At 44.8% G+C, this 23,317-nt stretch overlaps 1 protein-coding gene across 7 annotated transcripts in view; it reads right to left on the reverse strand.

The window, feature by feature from the left end:
- The window catches only part of LOC309400391 (F-box/LRR-repeat protein 19-like), a 72,967-nt gene that overhangs the window by 35,603 nt on the left and 14,047 nt on the right, over positions 1 to 23,317 (reverse strand). For all 7 annotated transcript variants that reach the window (XM_081968856.1, XM_081968853.1, XM_081968855.1 and 4 more), the window contains 2 exons: positions 21,759 to 21,791; positions 8,527 to 8,664 (listed from right to left, as the gene is read on the reverse strand). In XM_081968856.1, the coding sequence (XP_081824982.1) occupies positions 8,527 to 8,664; positions 21,759 to 21,791 (171 nt within the window). The remainder of the gene's footprint in view (positions 1 to 8,526; positions 8,665 to 21,758; positions 21,792 to 23,317) is intronic.

Here is a 23,317-nt window from a genome sequence, read left to right on the forward strand (position 1 = left end):
TTCTCCATCTCAAGAAAAACAATTTTTTCTTCTAAGTCCCTATTCACTATAGTCAGCTTCTGTTCTATTGTTTCCATTTTTCTTTCCGTTTGTTTCTAATTTTTGAATTTTTTGTTTGTTCTTGATAATTTCATTTTGTATATTTTCTATTTTATCATCTATTCTTCTGATGTCTCCTTTCATTTCTCCCATCTCGCTTTTAATTTCTTCCTGATTTTTTTTGTCTCATGTTTTTTTGTTATTGTCTCTTGTGTCTTCATCATTGTTTCTTTCATCATAAGTAACGATGCTTGCATACTCTGTAAATTTGATGTTGAACTTGTCTTCTCTGTGCCTAGTTGTTTGAGGGTGATGTTGTTGATGCAGCGTTTGATGCTGCCTTCTTGTTTATTTTGCTGATGGTTGTTGTGCTCATCATCTTCACTGCACATACAATGTTTTTCCAAAATAACATATACTGATGTAATTATTTAGCTTTTATCTTTAAGTCTCCCCTCCCACTTCTTCTATTCCTCCCACTTTCCAGTCCTAACAATATCTGACTATTCCCTATTTGTTTACTCGTTATTCAGTTATATCAATATTTTAGATATTTGTCTAGCTATGTAGTTTAATAGATTAATATATATATATATGCTGGTCTTGTTGTATTCGGATATATATATATATATATATATATATATATATATATATATATATATATATATATATATATATATATATATATATATATATATATATATGTTGTATTTGTGCTGATAAATAAATAAAGGGAGACTGGGCATACCAGGGGTTGTAACACACACACACACACACACACACACACACACACACACACATATATATATGCTGGTTTTGTTGTATTCGGGTCTTTTCCCGTGTAAGGTTGAGATTGTCTTTGCAACGTTTATATATATATCAGTAAATAGGTAACAAACTATACAGGTTACTATATCAATATATTTTTAAATAAGTATGTAAATTAATTAGCTAGCTTAATCACTTATATATTGAATAATATTAAATATTAACTTGTTTTCAATTCCTGGTATTCCCTATGTTCAATCCAACAATCAAATATAGTTCATATGCAATCAAATACAGTCTTTCAATTTTAACATATATCCACAATTCAGTTCAATCTACTTATATATCTAATTCTACATTCAATGCTTATAGTCCACTTTTTTTTAAGCCACTCTCTTTTAAATATATTTTTGTTTTGCTTTTTGTTTTCCAAATTTCTAATTTCCCCTAAGCAGAGTCCTTTAAGTTTTTTTCCCTCTTACTTCAGCAATCAAATCTCCCAAAGTTCCATTTTTTTCCTTGTAACTATTCAGAAAGCTGCATCAGTCACTTTCTATAGTCTCTTTACTCAGTTTATAATTCCTCAGTTCACTAGATGGCACTGTTGTTGTCTCTTCCATTTAATATTTCAGATCTCCCCCCCCCCCCAAGTTTTTATACAGTATGTCCGTTGATACAGTTCACAGCATACTTTTTTAATCTTAAACTTCTATCCACCTTAGTCACAGTCCCCACCGATTTCCAAATACTGTTAAATAGCAATCTGGAGTTTCCCTCCTTCTCTCCTGTCTTCTCTTCCCGAACGTGTCAGCTGCCAAAGGAAGTCATCAAATGCTCCGCTCTCCTTATCGCTGCTGTCTTTGGACTATGTTTCAGCCCGACTCTTTAGAGCCTCAATTTTACAGCTAACACTTTTTATAAATAAATCTTTTACCATTTTTAGATGTTATTTCTTTCTCCGATGTTGTCATGTTGCGTTTATATTCCCTTCCTCATCTGCAGGTGTCACAGCTCCGAATCGACCAGAGGGGCCGATTTCTTTTCTGTTGGTTTCAAGGGGTTTCTCTCGTCCGTTCGGGAGATTGCCTATCTCCTCGGCATCCCCAGAGCTTCCCCTCTCTCCTGTTGATCCCTCTGGGATTGACATTACCCTTTTCTGGATCTCCCATAGAAAAACTCGGGCAAAGTGAATGGAGCTGCCAACCCTTCACTTGCTCCACTATGACGTCACTGCCGGAAGTGACTTATGACCGTTTTTCACGCTTATGACCGTTACAGCATTTGATCACATGTTCAAAATTCAGACACTTGGCCACTGACTCATATTTATGATGGCTGCATTGTACCAGGGTCATGTGATCAGCTTTTTGTGACCTTCTGCCAAGCAAAGTCAATGGGGAAGCCAGATTCACTTAACAACCATGTTACTAACTGAACAAGTGCCACAATTCACTTAACTGTGGTGAGAAAAAGTCATAAAATGGGGCAAAACTCACTTAACAATTGGATATGGCAGCATCAGAAATTTTGGGTTCAATTGTGGTCATAATACTCAAGGACTACTATTTAATTTGGCTTTTTGCAACCTTATCTCCTCCTTGTAGCTGACAGCATCTGTGTCTCTCCTCAACTAATACAGCTATAGCCATATTGGGAGGAGGGGGAGAGGACAACACCAGTATAGGGAAACAACTTGTAATGTCTTAAATCTTCCTTCTGAATGTTTTTGTCCTTAAAGTATTCAGCAAAATTAAAACTAGAAATTTGGACTCTTAATAGGAGGTATCTTTAGGGTCCCTACACTTTTACTTGTTCATATAAACCACACGCCCTTCCCAGGAAAACACAAACAAGACAATACTACTGCACTCCAGCCAAGCCTCATCCACACTCCTTTTGATTTTTATGTCGGATATCAACCAACTTTATAAATAAAATTTTCCAGTATGAGAAGAAGGCAACCTTTAGTCAGTTCTCTAAAATATGCTAACCACAGTTCATGGCTAGATAGTCAAGGTTACTAAGAATGTGTTAGCTATGAGACTGCCAAGCAAAAAGCATTCTGTAACTCTGATTGGTCAGATCTGTAAGGGGAACATATGGTAGAAAAGTAAAATAAAGATAACATTGAAATAAACAAAACTGCCTGCAATTCCCCAGAGCTCAAGTTTTAGAAGCAGTAGGCAATTATTAAAGCCAACAGCAGACAGGAACAGTGTGAAGGACAAGAACTAGGCTTTTTAAAAATGTTTTTGATATGTTATGGCCTGCATGAAGGGTTTATTATGGGTAGAGAAATTATAAATCAAAAGCATGTAAAATCATGCTGTTATACAGGCTAAAATTGTATTTTGCTGTTTTAGTGGAATTGTTGTATGCTACTTGGAGACACTTTCTGTGAGATTGGCAGTCATATAAATTTGATTAAAAATAAAAATAAAGTTGCTTCTATCCTTGATGGCCTTCAAGAAAGGGAGCATTTCTTTCCCCTATGGTGCATCTATGTCCACTTTGAGATCATTCAACAGGATACTGGCCAGATCCTGAGAAAGGTGCTCATCATAGCAATACACCTAGAATAATACATCCAGTTTTGGTCACCACACTATTAAAAAAATGTTGAGACTCTAGAAAGAGGGCAGAGAAGAGCAACAAAGATGTTTAGGGGACTGGAGGCTAAAACATATGAAGAACAGTTGCAGGAATGGGGCATGGCTAGTCTAGTAAAGAAACAGGGGAGACATGATAGCAGTGTTCCAATATTTGAGGGGCTGTCACAGACAGGAGGGTGTGAAGCTATTTTCCAAAGCCCGCAAAGGCCAGACAAGGAACAATGGATGAAAACTGATCAAGGAGAGATTCAATCTAGAAATACGGAGAAATTTTCTGACAGTGAGATCAACCAACCAATGGAACAGCTTGCCTTCAGAAGTTGTGGGAGCTTCATCACTGGAAGCTTTCAAGAAAAGACTGGACTGCCATCTGTCAGAAATAGTATAGGGCAGCGATGGAAAACCTTTTTTGGCTCACGTACCATAAGTGGGGGGAGCGCAGGGGGGTCGTGTGTGGGCGTGCCGCACCCATAATGCAATGCGCGACCCCCCCAGTGCACATGCGCACGCTACAGGCGCGACCCCCCATTTTTTGCATGCTTTTTTCACCCTCCCCAGGCTCCAGAGGCTTTATAGGAGCCTGGGGAGGGCGAAAACAGCCTCCCCCGCACCCCCCGGAAGCCCTCCGGAGGCTTCAGACACCTTCAGGAGGCTTCCCTGAAGCCTCCGGAGCAGTCAAAACAACCCTCCGAGCAAAGCAGAAGTGACTTCTGGTTTGCTCAGAAGGTCGATTTGAGCGCTCCGAAGGCTTCAGGAACCTTCAGGACGCTTCCCTGAAGCCTCTGGAGCAGTCAAAACGAACCTCCAAGCAAACCACAAGTCCATTCCTGAACTTCCGGTTTGCCCGTAGGGCTGGTTTTTTGCACTCCGGAGGCTTCAGGGAAGCTAATGAAGCCTCCGGAGGGCCTCCGGGGGGGGGGGGGGGCGAAGGAGGCTCTTTTCGCACTCCCCAGGCTCCTATAAAGCCTCTGGAGCCTGGGGAGGGCGAAAAATGGCTTTAAAAAAGGGTGCACTCAGCTGGCCAGCGTGCACATGCGCGCTGACCAGCTGACAGGGCAGCACCTTGCGTGCCCTGACAAATGGCTCAGCGTGCTACCTGTGGCACGCATGCCATAGGTTCGCCATCACTGGTGTAGGGTCTCCTGCTTGGGCGGGAGGTTGGACTAGATGACCTACAAGGTCCCTTCCAACTGTTATTCTGTAATAGCATTCATTCTCCTTCCAGAAGCCCAAGAAAAGTGGGGCAGAGCATGAAAAACTGACACCCATTGAAAGCTATCTAAACCACAGATATACACATGTAAACTGTCCATTCTAGTTTCTTGTTCAGAATGTGGTGTGCGACTGCATGGTGGAAGCACTGGAACCAGGGGGATGTGAATCTTCCATAGTTACCGGAATCAACCCGTAACAGATTGGTTAAACAAACCACAAATGGATGGGTTCACACAACATATTCAGCCACAAACCAGAAGTGGGCAGCCACAGCCTTCAAACCCACATACCCATGTGCGAAAGACAGAGAGACACAAGTGTGATGCCTTGAAAGACCCCCGCCAGTTAAAAAATCTCCCAAAATCTCCTTCCCAAACCATGTGGAGATGAATAATGTGGACTCGCCTACTTTGTTTCTATCTCACACACTCAAAAAGGATTTTGGTAAATTGGCAAGAAGAAAGACACAGATTAGGCACACTAGAGAAGGCAGAATTATTTCATGAACAATGCATAGCATCACAAGAGGGAGTGCTAATGAGAGAAGAGGGAGGAGCTAAATGCCAGGGAGCTAAGGAGAAAGATCAAAGGGAGATGGAGAAAGAACAGGAAGAGAAAGCGTTAAGAGAAGGAGTAAGGGCCAAGGAGATGAAGGAGCAGAGGGAGCTAAGAATGACTAGATCAACTAAACCTATAAATCAGTAAGACATGGAGGAAGAAATAAAAGTAATCTCCATCAACATAGACTAAATTCAGCAACAAAAAGAAGAAGAATATTCAATAAATTAGAGAAATTGAAATTGGACATTATATGTTTACAGGAAGTACATATTAGAAAGCAACATAGAAAATTTCTGGAACAGGTAAAACTAGGCAATTTATATACGACATTGGCTGACCAAAGAAAAAAGGGAATATCATTATATATTAGAAAGACGATACAATCAAACTTAATTTTTGAAGATGGGGAGGGGAGAATACTGATGGTGGAGATAACGATGAACTTGAGAAAGATATTATTAGTGGCAATATACTCTCCAAATGACAAACAAGAAGGTTTTTGGGGCGGAAATTGCACAGAAAGATAATAGAATATGAATATGAAAACATATGTACCGTATTTTTTGGAGTATAAGACGCACCTTTCCTCCCCAAAAAAGAGGGTGAAAATCTGGGTGCGTTTTATACACAGAATACAGCATTTTTGGCCTACCGAAACCCTGCCCCTTTTGCAAAAATGGACGTGCAGAGGGTTTGGGAGGCTTGCAAAATGCTCCTAGGGGCTAGGGAGGGCAAAAACAAGCAAAAAAGGTCTTTTTGCTTGTTTTTGCCCCCCCTGCCCCCCAGGAGCACTCTGCAAGCCGCCCAAACCCTCTGCATGCCAGTTTTTTGTGGAAAATGGCCCATTTTTTGCTCGCATTTAGGGGGGGCAGCCCCCAGGAGCACTCTACAAGCCTCCCAAAGCTCTGCATGCCCTTATTTTATTTATTTTGCAAAAAACTAAGGCGTGGAGAGGGTTTGGGAGGCCTGCAGAGTGCAAAAACCTTTTTTTAACTTTACCTCTTCAAAATCATGGTGCGTCTTATACTCCAGTGCATCTTATAGTCCAAAAAATACAGTATATTTGGAGACTTTAATGCAATTGCAAGTAATGAAATAGATTATAAATCCACAAAAACGAACAAGAAACCAAGGAAAACCCTCCCCAAAACATTTTCCCCCGATGACAGAGGAATTAAATCTGCAAGATGTTTGGATAATAAGACACCAAAAGAAAGACAATACACATTCTATTCAAATAGACATTTGTTGTGGTCAAGAGTAGACATGATGTGGATGTCAACAGAGCTAACACTCAAAACATTTAAGATGGACGTAAGCACATGGGCTGACCATAATCCAATAACAATGACTTGGAAGGGACAGTGGAAAAAGGGGAGATGGACTTTAAACTCAAAAATATTGAATGAAAAAAGTTTCCAGCAGTACATGGAAAAAGAACTGACATATTTTTTCCAGGAAAATAGAAAGGAAGATACACTATATTGCCAAAAGTATTCGCTCACAACTGAATCTGATTATTTGGATGGGTGAGCGAATACTTTTGGCAATAAAGTGTACATCATTACAGAACATATGGGACACTTGCAAAGCATATGTTAGAGGCCTTGCAATGACATATTTAGGGTAAAACAACAGACAGAACAGACAAACTCAAAAGAAGCTGGAATTAGAGTATAAAAGCCTGGAGACGGAGCTGTAGAAAAACCCACAAAACAAAAAAGTAAAAAGTATGATGGAACTGCAAAAACATAAATTGAACTTGATAGAAAATGAAGACTTGGCAAATAAAATAAAATCAGCAAAACAAAACTTTTTTGAAAATGCAAATAAACCAGGACGTTGGCTGGCTTATAAAATGAAAAAGGAAAGAGAAAAAAGACTGATAATCCAATTGATGGATGAAGAAGGGAATCTACAACATTCAAATGAAAAAAAACCTATAACAACAGAAAAAGAAAGGGAGAGAGGAGAGAACGATAGGAAGAGGAGGGAGGGAAGGAAGAAAGAGGTAAGGAGAGGAGGGTGGAAGGGAGAGAAAGAGAAGGAGAGAGGGTAGGAAGGGGAAGAGGAAGATTAGGAGTAGGGAAGAGGTAAGGGAAGAAGAAAGGGGAAGGTGAGGAGAAAGGAAGAAAGTAGAAAGGGACGGAGGGAGGAAAGAAAGGGAAAAGAAGGTGGTGTTATAACAGGAGGAAGGGATGGTAAATAAAGCAACCCAAATTGTACATTATAACCTTTTAAATGGAATAACAAATGTACAAGAATGACAAATGTAAAGAAGAATAACAGCTATGTGAATGTATACCTATAATTGTATGTAAGAGAATAAAAAATAAAAAAAACAAAAAAAAACCACACAAATACTAAGCACAGCCCACGGCCACCAAAAGATTGCCTGCCATGCCCACAACTGTAACTGACAAAACAATATAGCCAGGTTCCCTAAGAGGCCAAGTCAAGCAACAGGGCTCAACAAAGCTAAGCAGAATCACACCCCTGCAAAGCATGCCTGAAAAAGAAATAGCTCCTCCTGCCAGGCCAACCCAAGGCAAGGAGGAGTAATAAACAGAGGGCAACTCTGAGCAGAGACCACCAACCCCTCTTTTTAGGCAGTACTGCAAGCAAACCTTTGGGTGCCAAACGCACACTCTTACATGGTGCGAGACAAGGAATGATCACAGGTGGACCAAGGTCACAAGAACACATGTGCCCTCAAACAGTGAAGGTTGCCCAGCCTGGTAGACAAGTGGACATTTGCAAAGGGGGAAGGGGGCAATTTTGAAGAATACGAGTGGCCCATATCTGCTCTGTCTACTCTTTCCCTGCTACTCATGAGCCCAAACATTTCCTTTCTGTTGACGTGGTCAAGCAGCTGAGCTGTATCCCCACTTCTTCAGAAGCCGTTCAGGCTAAAACCGGCTTTCAAAGTTATGAATCATTGCAATTAATTAACTAGAATTTGCTTTTATAAATTTTACCTAGTTAGGTTTGCCCAACTTGCTGTGCCAATGCAAAATGAACTGGATTGTGACTTAGAGCAGGGGTCTCCAACCCCTGGGCTACGGAGCAGCACCGGTCCCAGGTGTGCCAGAAACTGGGGCGTGCAAACGAGCAAAGCCCCATTTGTGCATGCAAAACAACGCTCCCTCCAGTCCATGGAAAAACCTCTCTTCATGGAACCAGTGCCTAACACCCAAAATGTTGGGGGTCACTGGCTTAGAGCACTGTGTAAATACAGCTAATCTCTCTTGCCCCAGATTTGCCAAGGTCTTAAGTAAGGGCACAGTTTGTCCCAAGTGTGTGAACTGATCCCCTCCCCCTCCCTGCTCACCTCTAAGTCACTGGCTGTGATCTGGCTCAGGTGAATAGATGGGTGGGAGATGGTCCCCTTCACCTCGAAATCACTGCCGCCCATGCGGCTCCAGGTCTGCATGGAATCCAATTTGTTTCCAAGTGGTTGCTCAGTGCCCTGAAAACAAAAGTGCACAAGTGAAATTGGCTGTGGTAAGGGGGGAAAAAAGGTGGAAAGATGAGTGAGAGGCACCAGTCAGCTTCTTACACGCAGCTGCTTTTTTTTTTAAGAGCACTGCGTTCCATCAGCCGCTTGGCAAAGCTTGACACAGCAGCTGCCAAAAAGAGCTCAGCGCTCGCCCTGCAATAGTACCCAGGATGGAGTCAGGGGACCCCTGATGACCCTCGAGGGTTGTGCAGATTGCTTCTGATGTAAGCGCCCAAATAAAAAGGCATCTTTTGATGACTCAGTTCTTGGGAAAAAGGCCAAAGTTTCAAAAAAAGAATTGCCAACAAAATGTCAGCCATTACATAATAATAATAATGATGATGATGATGATGATGATGATGATGATGATAATAATAATAATAATAATAATAATAATAATAAATGTAAAAAAATCGCGCAGACTGATTATAAATTGCGGCACAATTCAGTAGCACAAATGATCCACTGGAATTTGTGCAAAAAATATAATATTAAAACAACAACAAACTGGTGGGAACATAAGCCTGAAAAAGTCACCGAAAATCAGATGGTCAAGATCCTGTGGGATTTTCGTATACAAACAGACAAAATACTAGCGCATAACACACCAGACATCACACTGGTTGAGAAAAAGAAGGTTACAATCATAGACATCGCAATACCAGGTGATAGCAGGGTTGAGGAGAAGGAACATGAAAAAGTCGCGAAATACCAAGACTTAAAAACTGAAATCCAACGATTATGACTAATTGGAGGCGGTTATGGCGGTGGGTGAGGGAAAGAAAGGTCGCCACTGCCTGGACTCCTGCTGTTTTTCCATCATATCCTGGCTGCTCCCAATGCCCCTATGCCCCCCCCCCCCCAGGCCTTGTCGACGCCAGCAGGGGGGCGCCAAATACTCACTATAAGTCTCTGTGGACCTCTGGGAAGTTTGGTAAATTTCTAGAGAGTTCTACCCTAAACTTCACCCTGCATTTTTGGAGAACCCTGGAACGCCGGGTGGGAGCCTCTGGAACCATCTTGAACCAGTCTGAACAGTCTCCCACCTTTGAGTCATCTTTGCCATGGAACACCTTGAATAGTCTCTCACCTTGTGGTCATCTTTGCCATTCTATGTAACCAAGGGATATTCGATCATTCCCCCCCCCCCTTCTTCTCCATCTAAGTATTTTAACATCTCCTTCCTCCCTCTAAGACCCCGACTCATCATCTATCAACTTTTATCAACTTTTTATCAACTTTTTATTAGCATCCTGATCCCACTGGGCTTTTAACTATTTATTCGAGGTCAGACCTGCTCCGCCTGCGGGAGGCCCCTCTCTCGCAGGTATGGCCCTTGGCCCTCTCAAGGGCCTGCCTTGATGACGGGTTTGCGAACCCCGAGAGGTGGAAGAAACGGAGGCTGAGGGGCTTTTTATCTAAATGTTTTTTATTGCTATTAAGGGGTTCCAGGGAGGGGGGGTGGGATAACCAGGCCGGGAGAGGAGCCAGTGCCAGTGCCAGACGAACAGGTGAGTCCGGGAAGGAAGTGAGCGGAGTGGGGGGGGAGAAGGAACAAGTTATTCCAACAGAGGGTTGTTTGATTACAACGGTCGCGGGGAGGGGGGGATGCGAGGACAAGAGAAGATCACAAGGTCGGTTGGGAGACCGTGGCTGCTGGCTACGCCCGGTCGTTTGTACCAACCCCCGCAACCTAGGTGGCCAGGAACTACAGAGCCGGGGCCTGCGGCTGATGCTTTGCAATGCAAGGTCCGTAACCAACAAGGCCCCCCTCATTAATGAGTTGATCTCTGAGGGGGAGCTGGACCTTGCAGGGATAACGGAGACCTGGTTGGGCCACGAGGGTGGTTTACCCCTCGTGGAAATGTGCCCACCAGGTTTCCGTGCATTCCATCAGCCTCGGGCCCTGGGTAAGGGTGGTGGGGTGGCGGTAGTTATACGGGAAGGTCTAGAGCCGAGGGAGTTCACTGTTCCTCAGATATCCGGGTATGAGTCCCTTGGTGTGAAATGGGGCCCAGGGAGGCAGTTGGGTTTGCTGATTGTATACTTGGCTCCTCGCTATACATCAGCGGCCCTGCCCGAGCTCCTCGAGCTGATCTCGGAGACGGCGGTTGAGATCCCCAAGCTTGTGGTAATGGGGGATTTCAACCTGCCGTCGACGGGAGCAGCATCTGAGGTGGCTCGGGAGTTCATGGCTTCCATGACAGCCATGGGCCTGACCCAATTAATTCAGGGTCCCACACACGAAGGCGGCCACACACTGGACCTTGTTTTTGTATCTGAGCAGTGGACGAGTGATCTGGGTATAGGGGACTTAGTTGTTACACCCCTGTCATGGTCAGATCACTCATGTCTCCGGCTGGACTTCCCTGGCGCTACCCCCCACCGCGAGAAGGCGGGACCAGACGGTCCAAGCTGGTACCGCCCCAAGCACCTGATGGAGCCGGATAGGTTCCAGACGGAGCTTGGGCCATTACCTGTAGCCCTGACCCGCGCTCGGTCGGAGGACCTAGCGGCCGCCTGGAATAGGGCGGCGGCTGGGGCCTTGGACCGGGTTGCGCCTTTGCGACCTCTCCTGCGGCAGCGACCCACCCGGGCTCCTTGGTATACCGAGGAGCTGAGGGTGATGAAGCGCCATAGGAGACGTCTAGAGAGCAGGTGGAGGTCCTCACGCTCCGAATCTGATCGAACACAGGTAAGAGCCTATTTACGGACCTACCTTGTGGCATTAAGGGCAGCCAAACGTAGATATTGCGCCGCTCTTATTGCGTCCGCGGATAACCGCCCTGCCGCCCTGTTTAGGGTGACCCGCTCCCTCTTGTCACAGAGGACGCAGGGGGCACCCTTGCAGGGCAGAGCAGAGGAGTTTGGGGAATATCTGCAGGACAAAGTCGCTCAGATCCGGAGCGGATGGGCCCCCCTCAGTGGACCGGACGGGCCGCCAACAGCGAGTCTTGTGAGACCATCCTGGGAGGAGTTTGATTCTGTTGCCCCCGAGGATTTGGACAGGTTGCGTGGACGGCTGCGACCCACCACATGTTTAATGGACCCGTGTCCCTCCTGGTTGGTACTGGCATCTTGGGAGGTGACCCGAGGCTGGCTTCTGGGCCTGGTGAATGCCTCATTGGGTGAGGGATCCTTACCAACCGCCTTGAAGGAGGCGGTGGTGAGGCCCTTACTTAAGAGGCCTTCACTTGACCCAACGGAGCTAGCTAATTACCGTCCAGTCTCCAACCTTCCCTTTCTAGCGAAGGTTGTCGAGAATGTGGTGGCGCAGCAGTTTCCACGACACCTTGACGAATCCGATTATCTAGACTCACGTCAGTCCGGCTTCCGACCCGGGCACAGCACGGAGACAGCCTTGGTCGCGTTGGTCGATGATCTCTGGAGGGCCAGAGATAGAGGTTGTTCCTCTATCCTGGTCCTATTAGACCTCTCGGCGGCTTTTGACACCATCGACCATGGTATCCTATTGCGCCGGTTGGAGGGGATGGGAGTCGGAGGTACCGTTCTGCGGTGGTTCGGCTCCTACCTCTCCGACCGGAAGCAATGTGTGTTGACAGGGGGACAGAGGTCGACCCCGAGGCCACTCACTTGTGGAGTGCCACAGGGGTCGGTCCTCTCGCCTCTCCTGTTCAACACATATGTGAAGCCGCTGGGTGAGATCATCCGTGGTTTTGGGGTTGAGTATCACCTCTACGCTGATGATACTCAGCTGTATATTTCAACCCCAAACCACCCCAACGAGGCTGTCAAAGTGATGTCCCGGTGTTTGGAAGCCGTCGGGGTCTGGATGGGGGACAACAGACTTAAACTCAACCCCTCCAAGACTGAGTGGCTGTGGCTACCGGCACCTCGGTTCAGCCAGCTGATTCCATCGCTGGCCATAGGGGGCGAACAATTGCCCCCTGTGGAACGGGCGCGCAATTTGGGCGTCCTCCTTGATGCCCGGCTGTCAATGGATGACCATGTGGCAGCCGTGGCAAGGGGGGCGTTCCACCAGGTTTGCCTGGTGCGCCAATTGCGCCCCCTACTGGACCGGGATGCCCTACGCACGGTCACTCATGCGCTGGTGACGTCCCGCCTGGATTACTGCAACGCTCTCTACATGGGGCTGCCCTTGGGATGCGCCCGGAGACTGCAGTTAGTTCAGAACGCAGCTGCGCGGGCTGTGATGGGGAGTACGAGGTACTCCCACGTAACACCTCTCCTGCGCGAGCTGCACTGGCTACCTGTGGTTTTTCGGGTGCGTTTCAAGGTGCTGATTACCATCTTTAAAGCGCTCCATGGCACGGGACCTAGTTACTTGCGGGATCGCATCCTCCCACATACATCCCTGCGGCCAATTCGCTCACACAGAGAGGGACTTCTCCTGGTGCCGTCCACTAGGCAATGCCAACGGGCGACACCAAGGAGTAGGGCCTTCTCTGTGATGGGCCCAACCCTCTGGAATGACCTCCCCCCCGACATTAGAACCACTACTGACCTCCGCTCCTTCCGGCAAAAATTGAAGACTCACCTGTTCCGATTAGCAGGCCTGGCATAATTACAACTGTCCCTCCTCGCAAATGTACTATTAACTGGTTATTTTAGGGGTATTGTTTTTAATTCATTGTGTGTGTTTTAGGGGTTTAAAAACTTATATTTATATATACTGGCTTTGTACAGTTCTTTTAATTCCATTTTTACCCTCCTTCATTCCAACTGTACATATTCAACTTTTTATTGTATTTTGATATATTTTGCATGGACTGTACACCGCCCCGAGTCCCTTTTGGGAGAGGGGGCGGTCTAGAAGCACGGTAAAATAAATAAATAATAAATAAATGGCACAAACCAGCAGTGGTAATTCCAGTGGTAATTGGCACACTGGGAGCTATTCCAAAAGCACTGGAATTACATTTAAAACAGTTAAAAGTTGACAAAATCACCATCAGTCAAATGCAAAAAGCTGCACTGCTTGGATCTGCACGTATATTACGAAAATACGTTACGACGTCCTAGGCCCCTGGGTGGGGCCCGACTAGTAATCAATGCCAAATCCGGCGAATCAACTGGCCGCTGTGATACAATCGTATAATAATAATAATAATAATAATAAAAGTAAATAGGATGGGAGGGCCTTCTGGATGACATGAGGGTAAATATCACTCTGGCAATGATCTGCCTGGAGGAGAACCACACTGTACTGCAGTCTTCCTCAGCTTCCAGACATACAGGTAGTCCTCAACTTACGACCACAATTGAGCCCAAAATTTATGTTGCTGAGTGAGAAATTTGTTCAGTGAGTTTTGCCCCATTTTATGACTTCTCTCGCCATATTTGGTAAGTGAATCACTGCACTTATTAAATTAGTAACATCATTATTAAAGTCAACCTGGTTTCCCCCTTGACTTTGCCTATCAGAAGGTTGCAACTGGTGATCACATGACCCCAGGGACACTGCGACCATCATAAATGTGAGTCAGCTGTCAAACATCTGAAAGTAAATCATGTGACCACGGAGATGCTGCAATGGTCATAAGTGTGAAAAACGATCATAAGTCCTTTATCAGTGCTGTTATAACTTCAAACAGTCACTAAGTGAACCATTGTTACGTCGAGGACTACCTCTATCTAATTCCTGTTTTTATTAGTCCTAACAAGATAAGGTAGTGAACAATATGTAAATGGAAAGTTGATAAGCGTTATCTAAGCACATCCTGTACATGTAGTCCTCAATTTACAACCAATTGTTTAGTGACCGAACTTACAACAGCACTGGGAAAAAAGGGACTTTTCACACTTACGACCGTTGCAGCATCCCTGTGGTCACATGATCAAAATTTGGATGCTTGGCAACTGGCATGTATTTATGATGGTTGCAGTGTCCCAGGGTCACGTGATCATGTTTTGCGACCTTCTGACAAGCAAAGTCAATGGGGAAACCAGATTCACTTAACAATCGTGTAACTGGGAGAAATGATCAGAAGCGCTGCAGCAAGACAGACTGGAAATAGTGGGCTGTGATGATTTCCGTGAAAATCCAGCCTGACAAACCATTGTCGGGGGGGTCTTCGGACCGGAGCTGTCTTGTAGGGACAGCGAAGGAGCTGCGTCTCAGACGACCAAGAGGAACGAAACAGGTTCCTTGCAGGTCAGAGACAAGCTCTCCAACCGGCGGTGGGGGCGGCGGACATTGTAAAATGTTCAGTCTAAAGCTGGGGCAACTGGGCTAAGTATTGAGCAGGAGTGGTGTTTGGACGAAGTGATGAAATCGGGTGAGAAGATTTATTAACCCACTTGATATAAAACTTTGAATTTGGAATTGGGAAAGGGTTTTTTTGAGTTGAAAATAGCGATTAATTGATAAATTGGCAACTTCACAGAAAGAAAAGGGAAAAAAAAGTCGATTTAAAATATTAAAGCTCAAGAACTGTTTGTTCTAATTACCGTATTTTTCAGAGCATACGATGCACCTTTTCCCCCCTAAAAGAGGGTGAAAACGTGGGTGCATCTTATACACTGAATGTAGCCCCACCAGCCCCAACCCTTTGGCCTCTGTCTCCCAGCAATTTACCTCCTTGCAGCAAACGGGGGTTTGCACAGGCTGCAATAGGCTATAGCAATCCCTGCAGCCTGAAACAGCTGATGATCAGGAGAAACTGAAAGTGAAACTTGCTGTTTGTTCCCCGGCAAATTGCTGGGAGGTAGAGAAGATTTTTTTTTCCTTGTGCTAATCAGGCTGTTTGCTGCAAGAAGGTAAGTCAGTAACTATAAATGCCTATAGAATGTTCAAATTATTAGACGTATTTTTTAAGACTGCTTTATTATTGTTCTAGACAACTTAACAAAATGAAGAAGCCTTTTAAAATAAATGCTATTGTATCTTCTTTTAAATAGCAGAGAATAACTATACTTCCAGAAAGCACATCATTTTTAACACCATCTTTACAAGTATAGTCTGAAATGTAACTACAAACTGTATATTGTCTGTGCTGTTTGTTGCAAGGAGGCAAATTGCTAGGAAGCAGAGGCAGATATTTTTCCCTTGTTTTCCTCCCCAAAAGCTAGGTGAGTCTTATACTTCGGAGCGTCTTATACTCTGAAAAATACGGAGGTGGAAAACAAGAAAAGGATTGGCTAACCCACTGGTACAAAAACTCTGAATTTGGAAAAACATTTTTGAGTGGGAAATAACGATTAATTGACAATTGGGACCTTCACGGAAAGAATGGGAAAAAACCCCAGTGACTAAAATACCAAAGACTGAGGAGACATGTTTGTTTAAACTTGTTTGTTTTAACTAATTGGAGGTGGAAAACGAGAAAAGGAAAAAGCTAAGAAAAAGTTTTGTCTCTCTTTTTAAATTATTTTTATTTTCTGGATTTTAAAATTGTGTTTTGGAAATACACTGGACTGAAAGAATTGAGGATTGGAGTCAGCTACTGGAAGGAAGAATGTGTTACTTTGTAGAAACAAAGAAAGCAAAACTTGAAGCCCTGACCTTGATGTGAATTGGAACGGTGAGAAAGTTTAAGGAGGTTTTATTTTGCGCAGGCTGTTTGGTTTTGCTCCTCTGCAGCTTTGGAAGAAAGGGGGAATTTTCTTTTTTGCTGGAATTGGATTGGAACATCTAAACTGGACTAGAATTGGAAAATAAGAAGAAATTGTGGACTTTAAACTTTAACAAATTGTGATATATTTTAAAAGGGAAAACCTGTAAATTGGCCCGTATGGAGAGTTGGGAATTTGAAGAGATATGTGAGATTATAAAAAATATGCGTGAAACACTAAAATTAAGAAGAGATAGTAAGTTAGATATTAAGGTGAAGCAAGAAATAAACACTGAAGAAGAAGGAAATGAAAGCAAAGGAAACGAAAGAGTAATAGAAGGAAATGAAAATAAGAACCAGATAAATAATTTCACTGGGTTTGACAGCAATGTTCCCTCTAATTTGTTCAGTGTTCCAGAGGGGACGCCCAAGGCGAGCCTTGAGAGACCATTCTGGGAGGAGTTTGACTCTGTTGCCACCGAGGATTTGGACAGGCTGCGTGGGCGACTGCGAGCCACCACATGTTTATTAGACCTGTGTCCCTCCTGGCTTGTACTGGCATCCTGGGAGGTCACACGAGGCTGGCTACTGGGACTTGTGAACGCTTCATTGAGTGAGGGGTTCCTGCCAGCCGTCTTGAAAGAGGCGGTTGTGAGGCCCTTGCTCAAGAAGCCTTCGCTGGACCCAACTGAGCTAGCTAATTATCGTCCCGTCTCCAACCTTCCCTTTTTAACGAAGGTTGTAGAGAGTGTGGTGGCTCAACAGTTCCCACGTCACCTGGAGGAATCTGATTATCTAGACCCGCGCCAGTCAGGCTTCCGACCCGGGCACAGCACAGAAACGGCCTTGGTCGCGTTGGTGGATGATCTCTGGAGGGCCAGAGATAGGGGTTGTTCCTCTATCCTGGTCCTATTAGATCTCTCAGCGGCTTTTGATACCATCGACCATGGTATCCTATTGCGCCGGCTGGAGGGGCTGGGGGTAAGGGGCACCGTGTTGCGGTGGTTCTGCTCCTACCTCTCTGACCGGATGCAATGTGTGTTGGCAGGGGAGCAGAGGTCGACCCTGAGGCCACTCACTTGTGGGGTGCCACAGGGGTCGGTCCTCTCGCCCCTCCTGTTCAACACATATATGAAGCCGCTGGGTGAGATCATCCGTGGTTTTGGGGTGGGATACCATCTGTACGCTGACGATACGCAGCTGTACATCTCCACCCCGAACCACCCCAACGAGGCCGTCGAAATGATGTCCCAGTGTTTGGAAGCCGTACGGGTCTGGATGGGAGACAACAGACTCAGACTCAACCCCTCCAAGACGGAGTGGCTGTGGTTACCGGCCCCCCGGTTCAACCAGTGTATTCCATCGCTGGCCATCGGGGGCGAGCAGCTGGCCCCCGTGGAGCGGGCGCGCAATTTGGGCGTCCTCCTAGACGCCCGGCTGTCTATGGATGACCATGTGGCAGCCGTGGCGAGGGGGGCGTTCCACCAGGTTCGCCTGGTGCGCCAATTGCGCCCCCTATTGGACCGGGATGCCCTTCGCACAGTCACTCACGCGCTGGTGACGTCCCGTCTGGACTACTGCAATGCTCTCTACATGGGGCTCCCCTTGGGATGCACCCGGAGACTACAGCTGGTCCAGAATGCGGCCGCGCGGGCAATTATGGGGAGAACAAGGTTCACCCATGTAACACCTCTCCTGCGCGAGCTGCACTGGCTCCCTGTGGTCTACCGGGTGCGCTTCAGGGTGTTAATCACCATCTTTAAAGCGCTCCATGGCACAGGACCTAGTTATTTGCGGGATCGTATCCTGCCCCATACATCCCTGCGACCAATCCGCTCTCACAGAGAGGGACTCCTCCGGGTGCCGTCCACTAGGCAGTGCCAGAGGGCGGCGCCCAGGAGTAGGGCCTTCTCTGTGATGGGCCCAGCCCTCTGGAACAACCTCCCCCCAGATATTAGGACAACGACTGATCTCCGCTCCTTCCGCACGAAACTCAAGACCCACCTGTTCCAACTAGCCGGCCTGGCTTAATTAGAACTCTCTAACCTCCCTGGCAATTTTAAACTGTAATTTAAATCTTTTGGGTATTTTAACTGTTTTAATTGTTGTAATTTTACTGTTATTTATCTTAACTTTGTGGCTTTTATTTCTATTTGAATTGTTAATGTTGATGTATTTACCTCCTCCATGCCACACGCCTATATATTTGATTGTACGTCGCCCCGAGTCCCTTCATGGAGAGGGCGCGACTGATAAATCGAATAAAATAAATAAATAAATAAATAATTTTTTTTCGATGTGAGCAGAAAAGTATAGTGTTTGAGCGGCACATTTTCATGCCTGAGCACCTGGATTTTTTTCACAGATGTCACCTAAGACAACAACGAAATCAGTATTATTTGAAACTCAAAGTTATGTTTCTCCAAGGTACCCGCTTAATCAAAAGTGTTATATAATGTCAGTATCACTTAACAACGCTCCTGCTTAGCAACCAAAATGTTGGCTCAGGAACTCTGGCATTTGAAGCATGCAAGTCTTAAAGCTGTCAAGTTACAAGACCCTTGCACCCCCAACCCTTTAGGAAAAAAAACCCCCAGGGGTCTTCAAACCTGACAGCTTTAAGACTTGTGGACTTCAACTCCCAGAATTCCTCCTCCAGTCATGTTGCAGCGACGTCATCTGCATGGATCTGCTCCATCTTTGGTTTCTTTATCGTGGGCAGGGCTGCCGCTGAAGATGCCGACGAGCCCCCACCGCCACCAGAATAACTGCTGCCACCACCTCCTCCTCCTCCTCCAACAGCACCACCACATTTGCTGCCCGGCGCTGCAGCTGAGGTGAAGCCGGCAAAGCTCCAGCCGGCATCCTCGCGCGTGGCAGCGGCGCCTCCCCCTCCGCTCGGAGCACCTGAACTCAGCCCCGCGTTACTCCTGCCCCCTCCTCCTCCGTGCTTTTGAGGAGCCATGAGGCATTTTTTCCCCCTGCTCCCGCCCCCCCTGCCTTCCTACTGGCTCCTGCAGCTTCATGGCTCCTCAAAAGCACGGCGGAGGAGGAGGGGGCAGGGGTAACGCGGAGCTCAGCTCAGGTGCTCCGAACGGAGGGGGAGGCGCCGCTGCCACACGCGGGGATGCCGGCTGGAGCTTTGCCGGCTTCACCTCAGCCGCAGCGCTGGGAGGCAAATCCGGCAGTGCTGTTAGAGGAGGAGGTGGCAGCAGTTATTCCGGTGGCGGCGGGGGCTTTACAACTACCCTCAGTCGCCCCATGCTCATCAAAAGAAGTCCAGGGAGGTCCTTTGCGGGCGGCCAGTTCTAGCTGCCTGCAAAGGACCTCCCCAGCTCCCGAAGCCTGTGGCAATAGAAATCACTGTGCGGTGTTTTCTTGCCACGTGCGCGGCCGCACAGCCGCACACCTTAGGGAACATAGTGTGACAGTGGCACAGAAAAAATAGAAAGGGGGAGCATTTCCCAACAAAGGAAGGAAAGGGAAATAAAGAAGAAGGGAGTGAAAATGATCAGATAGGCAGAGAAGAAAGAAGAAAAGGAGCGTCCCACCAAAAAAAAGCACAGGAATAAAACACAGGCCTGGCCTGAAGAGAATAAGATAAATGATTAATTTGTTAATTTTAATCTAATTTTAAAATTTTTATTGTTAATATTAATTGGGTTTGTTTTTGGATACTTTATTTAATTTCCTTTTTAACTTTTGCAATATGGTTTTTTTATGTTGTATGCCACCCTGAGTCCTTTGGGAGAAGGGCGGCATATAAATCCAATAAACAAACAATAAATCCAATAAACAATAAAAGAAAAGGGGGAAATAATGCAAAGAGACGAAAGAAACTTTGACGAGGGCAATCCGAATGATACAGCAAAGAGTGATAAAAAAAGACCTGGAAGGAAGGCTACAGGAATAGTAAAAGGAAAAAGAAGCTTAGAGATTGGGATAAAAGGCTGACCAGAAAGAAGTGGAAAGGATAAGGAGAGAACGAAAATTGATAGGAGAGAGGAAGAGGAGGATATAATTACTGATATATATCAGTAATTATATTAGCGTGACTAATTGTGGTTAATTAAGTAAGCAGAACTTTTTATGTGGAGAATATACGTGAGATATATGTTATTTGTCACACTTATATAGTACTTAAACTGAATTGTAATAAACATGAAGGGGTACGCTTTTAATAATATGAATTGTGGAAGGATTTCATTCAAAAGAGAATTAAATGTAAGTTAATATACTTGAATGTTGGTAATATGGAATGGAAGGGATAAAAAGGAAGGAGAACAAGGTATATGTTAGTATGTTAAATGGAATTGTATAAACATTACTAATTGTTGTCAAAGATGTTATTTGATATGTACCAACAGATGAATGAGAATTGATTATCTGGTTATAGTTAAGGATAAGTTTAAAATGATAAAAGGTATTGAAAAATGTACAAAAATGGATGGGGAATTTGAAAATACTCCTAATGAGGATAAACAATTGATGTTATAATAAGAGATTAGAAAATCATGGGCATTTAATGAGGTTTAGCTATGTAATAATATTATGGTGATAGATGGAAAAGTCGATATGATTTTAAAATATGTGAAACGATGTTGGAACCCAACCCACACTTTGTCCAAAAAATATGCACTGGGGGGTGGGGTGGGGGGACAATAATGGAATTACTATATATGTATACATTTAAAAGGAAGATGTATGTAAAATTATTAATATGAATGATGATTACTGGAATATGATTATTAATACCACCAATATTAAATTGAGTCTGCTCAGATGCTGAAATACACCATGTAAGCCAAGTGGAGAGAGTGGAAGGGAAGAGGGGAGAGAAAAGGATGGGAAGAGAGGCGATAGGAGAGAGGGAAGCAGAGGTGAGGAAAAGAGTAGGAAAGAAGGAGCAGAAAGAGGAGAAGGAGAAAGGAAGGGGAAGTAGAGAAGAGAAAGGAGAGGAGGGATGGTAGAGGGAAGAAAGGAGGTAGGGAGGAGGAGAGAGGGAGAGGAGGTAGTGCTGCTGTGGAATAGGGTATAATATGGTGTATGGAAAGCAGAAGAGCAAATGAGAGTTGTTGTGGTTAGACGGTGAGAGGAACTGATATAATATTGGATAATACATAATAGTGTTTGCTAAGATATAATGGTATACTTGTGGATACTTATATGAAAATAAACAAAAACTTAAACAAAACAACCGTGTGACTAACTTAACAAGAGTGGTGATTCACTTAACAACTGTGTCAAGAAAGGTTGTAAAATGGGGCAAAACTCACTTAACAACTGTCTAGCTTAGCAACAATAAACTGTGGTCATAAGTCAAGGTCTACCTGTATACACAGTCTTGTGAGCTACATTGCTGGAGGACAGAGGATCCACAGATGGATCCATGACCTGCCTGGCTCTTGCATCAAGGGAAATTCTTCCTCCATTTCTTTCTTTTCTTTTTTTGCTCTCCCTTGGTATCTTATCCACGGACCCTTCTTGCATAATGAAATCCAGCCAGGTGAGAAAAGCCAAACCACTCACCTTTTTCAAAAAAATTTCCCGGGTACCTTTCAACTGGAAAGAGAAAGAAAGAAAACAGTGAGAATTCTAGACCAGAGCATGTTACTTAAAGTAACCTCTTCTGATATCAAAAGTAAGGAATTTGGGGTTGAGAATATTGTTAAAAAAAACCAAATTAAGCACTTAAAAAGTTCAGAGATCCAGAATGTCTTTCCACTGGTTGGGGAATTCTGGGAGCTTAAAAGTCCACGAGTCTTAAAGTTGCCAAGTTGGACACCCGATTTAGCACACAGGCAAAAAAGTATGACTTGCTAATACATCTTTTTTGGGAGTTGTCGGAGCTTTCCCAGAATGGAAGTGAGCAAAACAATCTGGAAAACTGGAATCCTTGTCTCACCATTTTTGTTGGACTGTGACCCTCAGCATGCTGCACTTAATCCAGAGATTCCTACTTTAAGACTGGAGTGAAAAGAGGTGTAGTTTGTACAAGAAATACAAACTGGAAAAGTGCATTGTGGGTAGAGGCATAAAATCATAAGGCAGGACTAAGTATAACCCCTGGTGTAGTTACCATGATTCCTTCAGAGAATCAGAAAGTTTCACTTGATCTTCAACTTTGGTAATAGTAATAATACAAAGACCGCAAATTAGGATCTAGCCATGTGATCTCTATGGATATGGATCCATCACCACATGAAAGAACACCCATGCTCCCCAACAGCAACATGTGGCTCACCGAGGTATAACAGGTGAGGTCAGAAAAAGTAGTAGCCAAGATGCCCAAATGCTATTTATTAAGTTACTTGTATGCTGCCTATTCAGGTTGCAATAAAACAACAAGAGCATTGCTAAAATCCGTTAACAACTAACACCATAGCAACTTTTGTTACCCAAGTCAACAGTTCCCCCAACAAAAATGCTATCCACCCTCCCCCCACCCCCAATGCTTTGAAGAAAAGCATAGCCTTAACTGCTTTGCTAATTAAGTGTCTCAGTTGGAACAGGGAGGGGAAAATAATTTAATTGGGATCAACTAACAGATGTCAATAACTTTTGGAAGGGGAGCAGGGTAGACACAACAATGATAAAAAAGCGACATCATTAGGAAGCATAGGAGTGTGGGAGACAAAGGGACAAAAACAAAGCTTTGATTCTTCGAGGCCTCATTGCGATGGCCTTGGAGCCTATCAGGCACAGATCTGATGGATAAAAAAAGTGGGGGATTTTTGGACTACATGGGAAAAGAGAGACATAGTTAAAGGAGAGCTAAACAGGTCAAACAAAATTACTTATTACATAACGAAGAATGAAGTGATCGGAAGACACCACCACAAAATGTAATGGAGGTTGTCCAACTGAGGTAAAGTGGTTGATATCCGTGCTGAAGGTTGGGCCTATCAAACACATTCCTGATGACTGTTTTTATACCCCTCTTGTAAGACTGCTGAGATCATCTGGCTGACCAGCATGAGAAGTAAAACCTTTGGATAGTCTAGGTCTAGGAAGAATCTTCTTGGCAGCTTCCCTACTCCACTGGACAGTTTGGAGGACACTGCCCATCCTGTCTAGCCAACATACCA

This window comes from Natrix helvetica (assembly GCF_964273705.1).
Source record: "Natrix helvetica genome assembly, chromosome: W".
Taxonomy (NCBI): domain Eukaryota; kingdom Metazoa; phylum Chordata; class Lepidosauria; order Squamata; family Natricidae; genus Natrix; species Natrix helvetica.